This window comes from Eschscholzia californica, unplaced genomic scaffold (genome assembly GCF_041429995.1).
Source record: "Eschscholzia californica isolate CP2 unplaced genomic scaffold, dmEscCali1.0.p SCAF_2, whole genome shotgun sequence".
Taxonomy (NCBI): domain Eukaryota; kingdom Viridiplantae; phylum Streptophyta; class Magnoliopsida; order Ranunculales; family Papaveraceae; genus Eschscholzia; species Eschscholzia californica.
The window spans coordinates 61,762,181-61,775,488 of NW_028238309.1; the positions used below are offsets into that span (position 1 = coordinate 61,762,181).

Genomic DNA, 13,308 nt, shown 5'->3' on the forward strand with positions numbered 1-13,308 from the left:
ATTTAGAAGACGCTTTTAAAGGAGGGATCCTTTTAACAAACCTTGTATTATATAATTAGCTCTTAAATTTGGGAGTCCTAGACGCCTAGATCGTTTAGGCCTCGAACCGATCCTATTTCTAACCTTTAAATTTTACATTGGAAGACCAAACGTGCTACCACACTCCACGACCAAGCCAAGGGTTACAGTCATACCATTTTATACTCCCCCGACCAAGAAGAAATTCAATACATATATTATAAATCAAAAGAAAACAAAATTCAATTATTAGGGCTAGGTTAGGCCCTTTAGGGTATCTTGGAAGTTCTCAAAAAATATTGAAGAATCCAAGGGTATTATGGTAATAAACTCAAGTAAAATCCATAAAAACCATACGTTCTTCACCCCTCCCACCACCCTACCTTCACTCCATTCTCTCTCTCTCTAGAAGTGAAGAAAAATAAGAAAAACAAAAGGTGGTAGATACATATTCAACCACCTTTTCTTCCTCATCATAACCCTCATCTCTATCACCACCTTCTCTCCTTCTCAAACTCACCATCTTCACCGATTTCATTTAATACCCTTGATTTATTCTCTTTGACTATTAATCAACTGGTTTTCTCCGTTACCCAAGGTATGAACTCACACAAAAAAAACAGTCACCATGATGTATTTTCTTCTTTCTTTATGATCTAACAACTATAATTTTTTTGATGTTTCTCTTTGGGTATTCTTATTTTTCTTTATCTATTAGTATTTGTTTTTGGAATTATGGGTACTTGTCTTGGTAGGACCAGTAGGTTGGTAGGTTCCAAGCTTTTGATTATCTAGCTGTTGCATTTCTTCATGTATGGAATTTTGTTCAATTTTAGTACTTGGAAGTGAAAAAAATATGAAATGTACTTGAATTGAGGAGATGGGTTGTTTTAATTTTCTTATATTGTTGTCTTTCTTGGTGAATTTACATAGTCTAAGCTACCAAGTACCAACTGTGTTTTGTATATTATATTATACTTTATCAACATGTTCAATTCCTACTACAAATTAAGGTGTATATATTGTGTTCAATTTCCACTTCTTATGTAGACATGTAATAAAGGATTCTGATTTGATTTTGTGTAAGAGTTAGAATTATAGAAATTGACTTTGATAACGTATGGATTTTTAGCTGTTTAACTAGATAATCTTAAAAACCTTTCCAACATCGTAAAATTTTGTTAGATAGGGTGGTTAAATTTTCTTATCAAATAGTATCAAGATGATCATGTTGGGGAGAGGTATCAATTTTAAGCCTTTGACCATCACCTTAGCTATTGCATTTTCTTCAAGTGTTAAACAATAGTTGTTCATTTTTGGCCGTTCAAACTAGATAATCTTAAAAGTCTTTTCAAGGTTGTACAATCTTGTTTGTGGGGTGGTTAAATTTCCGTATCAAATAGTATCAAGTTCTAATGCATTTCTTCATGTGTGGTTTTTGTTCAATTTTAGTAATTAGACATGGAAAAATATGAAATATACTTGAATTGAGGAGGTGTGTTGTTTTAATTTCCTTATATTGTTGTCTTTATAAGTGAATTTGACTTCAATTATAAGGGTACATAATATTCCTGTATCTCCTAATAAGAATTTTGAATGTAGTTTTAAGTTTTTTAAATTTTAACTGTAACATAATTTTCATGATTTTTATCAACATGTTCTTTTTCAACTACAAATTAACCAACTATTTCCTGGTATGTTTAATTTTCAACAAAATCAATGAGTAATCAATTAGTTGCTTTTAGGTCTTCTGTGTATCTACAATCTTAAAAGTCTTTTCAAGTCAATGTTTGAGAAAACGGACAACGCGTATACCTCGAGACAAGACGGTCTTGAGGCGCCTCGAGGCGTACCTATTTTAGGCCTTGAAAAAGACAGACGTATTTTAGGCTAAGGGGGCATGTTATGCACTTATGCTATGGTAGTAAACTTTTTAATGTTATTTTTATTTGATTGACAACACTTCAGACTTTATACTATGGTAGTACAGTAGAAAAACTTGTTATGCTATGTTTTTACATAATTGATATCATTGTCTTCAGCAAATCTTTTTCGTATTTTACGCATCGAGGCGCGCCTCGAGGCACCGCCTCGCCTTGTGAGAGCAAACTTCCTTGAGGCGTAAAAACGTATTTTAAAACTTTGTTTCAAGTTTTTACTGTCTTGTTTAGTGGGGTGTTTAAATTTTCGTATCAAATAGTACAAGTTTCAATGCATCTTCAAGATGTCGTGTTGGGGAGACGTATCAATTTTAAGATTTTGATTGTCTCCTTGGCTATTCCATTTCTTCATGTGTGGTTGTTATTCAATTTCAGTACGTAAATGTGGAAAAATATGAAATGTGTTTGCGGAGGTGGGTTGTTTCAATTTCCTAATATTGTTGTCTTTCTTGGTGAATTTGACTTGAATTCTAAGCGTACAAATTGGTTTTTGTATATGATACATGTATACCTTTTGATACGTTATCAACATGTTCAATGTCCAACAAATCAATTAGGATTATGAATATTGACTTCAATATCCACTATAGATTAAGTTTATGCAGGCATGCAACGAAAGATTCCGGTTCTTACATATAAGATAAGTTTCAGAAACTCTAAAGTTTATTAGCGTTTGGTCTGGGATTGAAGCGGGTTGAGAACTAGGAGGCTAAGTACATCTAGTTGAATCAGTCAAGAGTGGTCACTGACTTTAGAAAACGTTTTTATGTTTGTTGGTTGTAGAAATCATAAATCATGATTTAAAGTTTTGAACTACACGAGTTAGATGTGCCCTGTTTGTGTATTCTGAAGTAACCAACTTTCATAATTATGGTCACATTCATCTTTTTTTGTAGTTCGTCTTTTCCATTTTTCATTTACAGAGACGCATTTATGCCTTAACATCGTCGACTGAATCATGTGTTTTAATGTCATTAGGAAGAGTCTCGTCAAGCCGTCAACCATGGTGAGCATAAGGAGGCGCAGACTCTCGGGGCCTTGCTCTGGTACAGTGAACTCAACATAAGTCATATTAGTTGAATAAGGGAATTCATGAATTTTCCTCATATTAGAAGGTTGTGTATAGGCTTACTAGCAAGGCCTCCTTGATAAATTCTATGCATTATTACTCAAACTGTTAAATATTCCATGATCATATTGAATGGATCACAAAGAACTCGGTTCTAAATTATGCTTGTATAAAGACACTACTTATCACTTACTTTGGGAATTGCAGGAAAAAGTTCTCTCCCAGTTGAACTTCCTAAGATTATTGAGAACGGAAATGTTAATGAAAGTCATAATCAGAACGGTAACTCAGTTGCCATGCATTCTTTGCCCTCGAATAATGTCAACCAGCCACAGGAGGTACACTTTTACAATGGATCTAGTTCGTGCATAATTCTATTCCATGATTACTTCCTGTACACTATTTTCTTCAATGCACTATTTTCTTCAATGCACTATTTCCTTCATACATTGTATCTGAACTCCATGATGGTCAAACAAACAAAGTATCGTCGTACTATATTTCATTCAAATGATGTACGATTTCACTGCCTTACAGCCCATTTGTCATTTTCTAGTTTTGCCAAATTTGACGAGTATGGAGTGAAATGCATTTCATGTTCGTTCATCTAGATGAGACTCTTACCAATCAAAGGCGTCCTCTTATATCATGTTCGTTCCTCTTCAATATATCGTAAGACTTACTGTTGGTTTTCAGGTAAATATCTCAAAAACAAGTCCTATATCCTCAAATATGCGTTCTGTTTCATCAGAGGAGGAGCAGTGTAAAAAAAATCCAGGTTTGCTTAGTGTCCATTTTCTTGTTGCATTTCTGTGTTAGTATTTAATCGAATATTTTGAGACTGAATTGGTGGGTTTGTATGTGCTGATACATATATGATAAAGTTTATTGACGAGAGAAAAGTGTTGGTTCAGAATGAAAGTTTAAAGATTTCAGGATATCCATTTCAGTAGGGTTAGCACTTAGCACAGATACATGTTGGGGTTTCAAAGGAAAGCTAAGGAGTCGTGTCTGAGCGTACTTTTATATATATCCTTTATGTGACATGAATGTGGTGGTATCATATCTCTTTAGCCTAAAGTATGTAAAAACAAATGCACGTGTGACTGGTTCTTACAATTTCAAATGAAGGAGGCCAAGCAGCATAGCTCGCAAGCGAATCACAATTTACTCTCCGACTAGGGGATTGATCTTCACGAGTTGGGTCCAAGTCCTGTTTCCAAACGCTTAAAAAGGAGGTCTCTTTGAACTCATTGATCGCCCCCCGACCAGAGGCCAGTTTTAAATTGGGGTTCGCTAAGCAGTTTTAAAAGTTGGTCTCTCCCTTGTTGCAAAACTTGTACGAAAATGTCACTTTGTTAAACTTAAGAATTGTTTTATTTTAGAACCACTTTAGGAAGCATAAAATATTGATAAAGTACTTTAAAAGCTAAAATGTAACTCAAGCAAAATCTTAACGAAATATCTTTCAACTTCTAGAGAAAAGTATCAAACGAAGAAAGCGACACCGGAGAAAACAGTTCCAAGACCATGAACTATGCGTACTGAGAGGTGTATATTTCAAGAATTCGAAATGGCAGGCAGCAATCAAAGTCGAAAAAAAGCAAATCCACTTGGGTACTGTTGGTTCTCAAGAAGAAGCAGCCCATTTGTATGACAGGTATTAAATCATGGTTGCCTTTTTTTTTCATAATACTAGTAATCGTCTGTCCCGATATGATACTTGATAGTCTCTTGATAGATCGGTCAGTATACCTCCAATCCAAAGTTCCGAAAAGCTCCATAGAAGTAGTGGAAGCTCACGGAAATTTGCAGTGAACCCATGGATCCAGGGACGACGACTAGGACTTGCTTGAAAGAAATATGTGATGATTCCAAAATCATGCAATTAAGAAACATAGTTTTGAATTTATACACATCTAACTTATGCAGAGCAGCGTTTATGTGTGGAAGGGAACCGAATTTTGAGCTCGCAGAAGAGGAGAAGCAAGAACTAAGGCGCCTCACGTGGGATGATTTCTTAGCAATAACTCGCAGTTCAATTATAAACAAGCGTACGCTTTCCTCTCTTTATTCTATTCATTTTAGTCCCCATTTTTCTGCAACAAAGGAAGTGAGTATATCCAAGAAATCAATCAATTTTTCCCAGATGGTGCTGTTATTTATTTGAAACTAGTATCTCTCTTTACCATATTGGATTTATGAATGAAAAGAAATTCTATAAGTCTACCTAATTGGTAGTCTCATCATCGGCGAACATCCAAGACTTCATTCTTAATCCATGTCAAAACAATATTATATCAGTATTGATTTACCTCAAAATTACATTTCCTTCTATGGGTTTGCTAAAGGTTGTAGACTCAATTATATATACGTATTTTGATCTTTCAGGAAAACAAAGAATGCTCAACGAAGGGTACCGCAAGAAAGCTAAGACTTCGCTTCAGGGTAGCAATGGTTTAGGTCAACGCCAAAATGGTTTTTCAATTTTGGAAGATGTAGAAAGACATGTGTCACTCTCTTGATTTTTATCATTTTCTTGAACAAGGCTGCTCTATTATTTGAATACTGGTTTATTTTCATTCTCATATTTTAGGTATAAGATGCCCCTATTAGGGCTAATTGTTGTCGTCGACCATGTTGTTAATCTGATCTGGATGCTATTTTTATTCTAATAAATCATTTTATTTCTTAGCGTTTCAACTCCGAAGTTAGAGAATGTATCTGTCGATATTTTCAGAACGTATTTTTTTACTTCCCAATGTCTTTCTGTTTTGGGTGATCCTTGGCATACTATTGACGATCTCACAAACATTTAAGATAAGTGAGTTTCAGTTTACTGATCCATCTTTCATGGAATCGAAGTTCAGTAAGTTTCCGTTTACTAATCCATCTTTCAAGGAATTGATCCCTCTCTGACGGTACAAGAATATGTGGAGCTCAACATATGTCTTGAAGCACAAAAGAACGCTCTTGTACTGTATCGATGTATGGATGCGTCCGTAACGAGGATTGTAGTCAATATTAAAAAAAAAATTGGGCTCTTGGTGTATTGGAAGTGTAAACTCAAATTAACTTCAAAGAGAGTATAGGCATGTCACTCTTAAGTTTGTTTGGTTGAAGAAATAAAAACTCAGAAGTTAAAAGCACAAAAGCTGAAGGAAGAAGAAGAAGAAGGCGAAGAAAAATGGCGACGGACGAAAATATTCAAAGCATTTCTTCACCATCAGACGGTTGGAAGGAACGCATCCTCTTCCCGACTATCGTCGCAGGTAATTCCTCTTCCTATCCAATTTTGAATTGTTAACTAGTCCTACTACTAGGTTTTCAATTACTTGTTTAGGGTTTTGATTGAGACAAATCTATTTTGTAAAGATTTCATTTTTACAATTAAGAATCACTGATCTTGTGTAGTTGTATTCAATTAGAAAATTAACTGTTTTGTTTAATTACTGGAATCACAGAACTTGAAGAAATTAGATCAATTGGGTTTTTTTTAATTAACCGGGGTTATTGGTGGAGGTATTGGGTTGATTTCTAAGCATAGAAGATTTCTTGGAGTTGGTAGAACTTCAGCAGCATATGCTACTAACTTTGTCATTGTTACCGGATGCTATTGTGGTTAGTATTAATGTTTATGTCTAAATTTGTTCTTTTAACATGTTTTTGGATCAAGAAATCTGTGTTAATGACTGTTATTTAGGGTTAGGACTGGGTCCTAATTATTTTGTTTTTCACAAATGGATAGTTTCAGGATCACTTCGATTCAGAGTCCCCATGACTATTCGATGGAAGATGCAGAATTAGAGGTCCTAATTGTTAAGATCCTCTGAGACGAGTGATCCTAAAAACACTTATAGTGTTGGTAATGTAGTTTACATGTGGAAAGAAAATCATATGTCCACGATTTGAGGTTTGCCGTCATATATTGGACTAGCTGCTTAGAAGCTTGACTCTAGCATGTAAGTTGTCTCACAAAAGTTACGTTTTTGCAACAACTATTAGTTCAAATCAACACCTTCAAATCGAGGTGCTTTTTTAATCACTTGTCTATGAAGGTATCTGACAAACCAACTTATCTATAAGTATATCAGTTTAGTTAATAATAGAAGTACATAAACTAGTAAAGACAAGCTAGAGCAATGTAGCAGAACGTTGGAAGAACAGAACCTTCCTGGATAAACAAGTAAAGAAAATCAGAGTAATCCATTAAACACCGTTTTAGGGTTTTCAGACAAAGTGGATTGTAGTGATAACGTTGACGTCAACCTGGAAAAAAACATGATCTCGAGTCTTTAGCCGGTAGATTTGTTCTCCATCAATGTTTTACCTACGAATCACAACTTAAGTTACATCACCCCATATTTTACTACCTGACTCCTTTACTTGCATTCCATATGTTTGTTGCATATCATAGTGAGCAAAGTTGTTTTGTATAAACGTCTTGTAGATTTTTTTCATATCCAATAAACTATACATTACTGATCGCTAAGGTGTGATTCAAAAAACGATTTGTAGTTTCAGATTGCTATTGTCTGTACCCAAAACCCCAATTATAGATAGGCTAAAAGAAATCAAACAACATTGCGTGAAATCTATACCCTTTCCCAACGTCAGAATAAAACAACATCCTGTTGAAAGCTTATAAATAGGTTGTTTGACATTTAGCGATGTTTCTTGCATCTAACAGGAGCTCGTGAATTTGTTAGGGCAACTCGAGATTCAGAACCCGGGGATCTAATTAACTCTGCACTAGGAGGGTTTGGTAGTGGAGCTCTTCTTGGTAGACTTCAAGGTTCAGTCTTCAGTTCCATATTGACGCTTTTCTGGTTTTATGTTCTACTTGTACTAATCGTGATGCAATCAGTAAACATCAACTCAAACTGGTATCTCTCGCATTACAATAATTATCTTCGTAAATGAAGCAAGGAAAACTTTCTTTCAGCATAAGGGTGCGAGAAAAATTGAAGTGAGCTATAAGTTTTTTATAGCTCGATTTGTAGGTGAAAGAAAGTTTGATGGGGAGTCCTGGCCTTAATCGGTTACTCCGAGAAGGGCTAATTAATAATAAGACCTCAGTGCCGTTCTATGTTAGTTGGACGATTCATACCATCTGAATGTACTTGAATTTTATTAATTAGCCCTTCTCGGAGTAACCGATTAAGGCCACGACTCCCCATCATACTTGAATGTACTTGAATTTTGTTGCTAGCTTGAGTGGAAAAATGCCGAATCGTCTAGTTTAAGCTTTAAGTAATGAAAATCGTTGTAATGATACACTGATTTTCACATTTCAGGTGGTCAACTCGGTGCAATCAAATACTCTATGATGTTTGCTATGGCAGGGACCACCGCAGATTTTGTTCTTCCGCGATTAAACTATTCATTGCTGGAAAAGAAACAATCTGTACTTGGGGACAGTAAGAGTGGTGAATGGTTGAAAATGCCGGAATGGTCACCCATCCAAATACTAGACGAAGAAGCCCTTGCTGCAAAACGTGCTTGTGAAGAACAACTTCAAACAGTTCTAGGTAATGTTAACAAAAAAAGAAAGTTGATTACACCAAGAATCGATAACCATATAATGTCTTCTTTTTTCGTGTCTTGTCGGCATTTGAGAATCTGCATCCGTGAACCAGTTGAAGAATTATAAACTCAATAAGTGATTGAATGTTTTATTAACACTGTTTCTGCTTCTTCCTTATGCCATTGGAATGGCATAAAAATTACAAGTTGATAAAGGGACTAGTTCTTCAAATTGTTGTAAATGTGTATTGGAAGAGGTACTAGATATACAGCTCAAACTGTATAATGGGTTTCAGATGGATTTCTATAAAAATTTATAAAGTTGGATGGACTTGGCTGTGTTTTAAAATAACTCGGATCAATATAATAAACTATCGAGTTAATTCCTATTTGGCCCCCTACTTTGTGACCAGCTTCAGATATGGCCCCCTAATTTCTGTAAATTCAAATATGGCCTCCTATTTTTACACAAATGTCATAACTACCCCTCCTATTAATGCATTTTCAAAATAAAATAAAAAATAAAACCTAAATTTCACCTCACTTCCCTCTCCACCACTCATCTCTCCACACGTCACCTATCTCTCCAACTCACCTCTCTCTCTCTCCAAGTCACCACCCTCTTCTCCGATGAAGGTCGCCGACCGGAAAATTTTTCGGCCGGCGACCTTCAAACTTTAAAAAAATAAAATAAAAAAATTTCACTCATCTCTCTTTCTCTAAAAATTCCGGCGAAGGGGGTTTCCCTTCGCCGGAATCTGGTCTGTTGAAGAACCCCCTTTAGGACGCTTATGATTTCCCGATGCAGTAGTGAACTTGAATTTCTTTACAAATCAGTGATTAACCACAATGATGATATTCATCAAGTCAGAGAAGAAAAGGTGGTTCCCTAAGCAAAAGTTACTTCAAACTCCCTCACACTCTCTCTCTCTCCAAAATTTAGCTTAGACAGTTTCTGTTTTTGGTGTTTTTCTCAGTTTACAATGTTGGCTACTTGGCTGTCCTGGTTTGGTCTAAACTGATCATGAAAGGAGATAATGTGTAAGTTTTGGCAACAAACTATATCCTCGTAGTATTAACTCGACAATTTTACATTACATTCCTATTAGGTTGTTTACATGTTCGTTTCTGTTGGGCTTATCTTTGTTGACAATTTGATATGGATGGACTTTGTGGTCTAGGGTTTAAGATCTAGGGTAATGGAGAAGGAGATGAGTTTTGGGAGTTTAGAGGAGAAGGTGATGAGTTTTGGGGGTTTTTTCTAGAACACTTCTTCTGGTGGTGGTGGTGGTGGAAGAGGTTTAACTGATATTCCTTTAAGAACAACATGCCTGGTGGAATAACTAAATCTATGTTCAATTCTCCAGGCCTCTCTCTAGCTATTGTATTCACTTTCTCTCTCTAACTTATAATCTCATTTATCACTTCTCGTTTTGTTATTAACTTCTAATCTATGATTTTACTGATCTGTTTTTTTTTTTTGTGGTAGCAACGATCAAAGATGGAAGGAAATGGTTATGCGAGTCGATTTGGTGATCAAATTGAACCAAGTGAAGCTGATTATGAAAGTAGATCAGGAAGTGAAGATTTTTAGAGAGAGAGAGATGAGAGAAAAAAAAAAACTTTTTTTTTTTTTTTTAAGTTTGAAGGTCGCCGGCCGGAAAATTTTCCGGCCGGCAACCTTCATGAGAGTGCTGACTTGGAGAGGAAATTGTATCACATTGCCTGTATTGGCCTATGTCGATGACTTGTCAATATTATTCTAAAGATGGCATCTGAAATATGAAAATTCTATACACAATTGTTGTTTGTGTTCAGGTTTTAAGATGTCTCGTTGTGATGATTTTCTTTAAGTTTTGCTTTGAGAGAGTTAATTTGTGTATCTGGTCTTCAAGAACTGAGGATGTGTTCCTCTTAGGCTCTGAGCTATTCATTTTGAATCTTCCAAGTCATTTTTTTTCCGCGTTGATGACCTTTTAGTACCGTTGTTTTTCCTGTTCAATTTTTTTATGAAACTGTATTTTCTGAAAAACGATATGAATTTTTTTATTTATTTTCAAAACCGCTTTTTTGAGGAAAAAAATTGGCGGAGGTTTGAAAAAAAAATAATTTCTTGAAAAGAAAATTCTAATAATAAAAAGACTCTTACTAATTACCAAATAAAAAAAAAGAATTACATGACTCATGAATTCCTGGATTCATGAATCTTTTACCCAAACACACTATTAACATTATTTTTTTTCATGTTGGTAAATTAATAAAGTGTTCATAATAGTTTAATGTAGGATACATTCTGCATGAAAAATCACAAAATTTCATTTGAGATATGATTATAATGAAGAAGTTATTAATACTTCCATTTTATTTTATTGTTCCAGATGTTAAGTATAAAGACATCAGATGAGATTGGAAGATAAGAAAGAAATGAAATTTAGAAAACATATCAATAAAAAAACAATTGAGATGTTGAAGGAAACTGTACACACTAATAAAAGATATAAGTGATAAACTAGATGTGAGACGAAATTGTCGTGTATTTATGGTATTATTAAGTTGTATAGTTAGGAAGCTAGTATGATCTCCCACGCAGGCCCGGCCCAGGGCCGAAAGCAGGCAAAGCCTTGCTTTGGGCCTCTAGATTTTAGGGGCCCCAAAATATTATTTCCCTACTCATATTTCTGACACATCTAAACTTTTAAAGGCCACCCGTTAAGAAAACGGGCCACACACTTATAACACAGTTTGCTTTATGAGGGCCCACCACTAACTACAAGGTAACAACAAACCTCATTTTTTCTCTCTCTTCGAGTATTTCTCTACTCGTCCTCTGCGGTTCTCACCCAAATCTAACCAAACAACCATAATCTCTACGTATTTTACATTTTTTTCATTTTTATAATCTTTCTGTAAATTGTAGTAATTTTATTATTATTATAGAATATATAATACATAATACTTAAATGATCGTCAGGGCCGGCCCTGACATTTTGGTGGCCCAAAGCGAGTTCAAAAATGTGGCCCCTATAACATATGCAAATAAAAAATCGTGTTTATTATAGATCATTATCAAGTATAGTAAATAATATTTTCTTCGTGTACAACAAAATGTTACTAATAATTACAATCACTTGAATTTTGATCTTCTTACAATTTTTTAGATGCAAAAATTGTTGAGTAATCAAGATCTTGAGAAATTTCTTTTACAATTAATCCGTTAAAACTTTGTAGTGGCATAGTAGGTCATACATAAGATTAAATCAACTTCAAATTAGGAAAAAAAATTTCTATAGATGCAACGGTAATAGATATAGTTAACAAAATTTGTAAGAAATCCATACGTACGGATAAAAGTCTTTCATATCTTAAAAAAGTTTGCCACTTCAATCAATTTATTTTATTTGTCTTCGTGCAGGACGTTTCAACACTTTTAAGTTTTTCGAACAAGTCCCACGTATTTAGATCATATAACCTCTTATATTTTAGAAAAGTTTCAAAAAACACATGGATCTCTCCACTATATTGGGGTTTAATTTCTTTCGGAATTGAATATATACTTATCCCCGTTAATAACAAAACGAGATAACATGAAAGAAATATTTTTAAGTTTGTATTCCTGCGAGACCTCTTTGTCAATATTTAAAGTGACTCTTGTTTAACTCTTTCTTTCTTTAGAAATTTATTTATGCACAAATTAGAGATAAAAAAGTAAATTAGAACAATAGATCAGTATATATAACATACTATACTAACACATATAACATACCAAATAATTTATGAATAAGACTTACATGAATTAGGGTTTGAAGATTTTACGATCATTTAAGTATTATGTATTATATATTCTATAATAATAATAAAATTACTACAATTTACAGAAAGATTATAAAAATGAAAAAAATGTAAAATACGTAGAGATTATGGTTGTTTGGTTAGATTTGGGTTAGAACCGCAGAGGACGAGTAGAGAAATACTCGAAGAGAGAGAAAAAATGAGGTTTGTTGTTACCTTGTAGTTAGTGGTGGGCCCTCATAAAGCAAACTGTGTTATAAGTGTGTGGCCCGTTTTCTTAACAGGTGGCCTTTAAAAGTTTAGCTGTGTCAGAAATATGAGTAGGGAAATAATATTTTGGGGCCCTAAAATCTGGAGGCCCAAAGCAACGCTTTGCCTGCTTTGGGCCCAGGGCCGGGCCTGATGATCGTAAAATCTTCAAACCCTAATTCATGTAAGTCTTATTCATAAATTATTTGGTATGTTATATGTGTTAGTATAGTATGTTATATATACTGATCTATTGTTCTAATTTACTTTTTTATCTCTAATTTGTGCATAAATAAATTTCTAAAGAAAGAAAAAGTTAAACAAGAGTCACTTTAAATATTGACAAAGACGTCTCGCAGGAATACAAACTTAAAAATATTTCTTTCATGTTATCTCGTTTTGTTATTAACGGGGATAAGTATATATTCAATTCCGAAAGAAATTAAACCCCAATATAGTGGAGAGATCCATGTGTTTTTTGAAACTTTTCTAAAATATAAGAGGTTATATGATCTAAATACGTTGGACTTGTTCGAAAAACTTAAAAGTGTTGAAACGTCCTGCACGAAGACAAATAAAATAAATTGATTGAAGTGGCAAACTTTTTTAAGATATGAAAGACTTTTATCCGTACGTATGGATTTCTTACAAATTTTGTTAACTATATCTATTACCGTTGCATCTATAGAAATTTTTTTTCCTAATTTGAAGTTGATT

At 34.3% G+C, this 13,308-nt stretch overlaps 2 protein-coding genes across 5 annotated transcripts; both read left to right on the forward strand.

Moving 5' to 3' along the window:
* The first annotated feature begins 394 nt into the window (after positions 1–394).
* On the forward strand, positions 395–5,730 carry LOC147559973 (ethylene-responsive transcription factor-like protein At4g13040). Of its 2 annotated transcripts, none has more exons than XM_086661942.1 (7): positions 395–616; positions 2,937–3,004; positions 3,235–3,365; positions 3,724–3,805; positions 4,507–4,687; positions 4,960–5,081; positions 5,419–5,730. In XM_086661942.1, the coding sequence occupies exons 2-7, from the start codon at positions 2,962–2,964 to the stop codon at positions 5,550–5,552; spliced, it is 693 nt and encodes a 230-aa protein (XP_086518068.1). In that variant the 5' UTR covers positions 395–616; positions 2,937–2,961; the 3' UTR covers positions 5,553–5,730. The 2 variants fall into 2 exon arrangements, with proteins under 2 accessions (XP_086518068.1, XP_086518069.1); XM_086661943.1 differs by having other exon boundaries at positions 610–1,098; positions 1,258–3,004.
* A 429-nt stretch (positions 5,731–6,159) lies between these two features.
* LOC147559974 (uncharacterized) lies at positions 6,160–10,139 on the forward strand. 3 transcript variants are annotated; one of them, XM_086657943.1, is made up of 4 exons: positions 6,160–6,299; positions 7,718–7,822; positions 8,325–8,558; positions 10,043–10,139. In XM_086657943.1, the coding sequence occupies exons 1-4, from the start codon at positions 6,215–6,217 to the stop codon at positions 10,087–10,089; spliced, it is 471 nt and encodes a 156-aa protein (XP_086514069.1). In that variant the 5' UTR covers positions 6,160–6,214; the 3' UTR covers positions 10,090–10,139. The 3 variants fall into 3 exon arrangements, with proteins under 3 accessions (XP_086514069.1, XP_086514068.1, XP_086514070.1); XM_086657942.1 differs by lacking the exon at positions 10,043–10,139 and having other exon boundaries at positions 8,325–9,111; XM_086657944.1 differs by lacking the exons at positions 6,160–6,299; positions 10,043–10,139 and adding an exon at positions 6,781–6,989 and having other exon boundaries at positions 7,737–7,822; positions 8,325–9,111.
* The last annotated feature ends 3,169 nt before the right edge of the window (positions 10,140–13,308 follow it).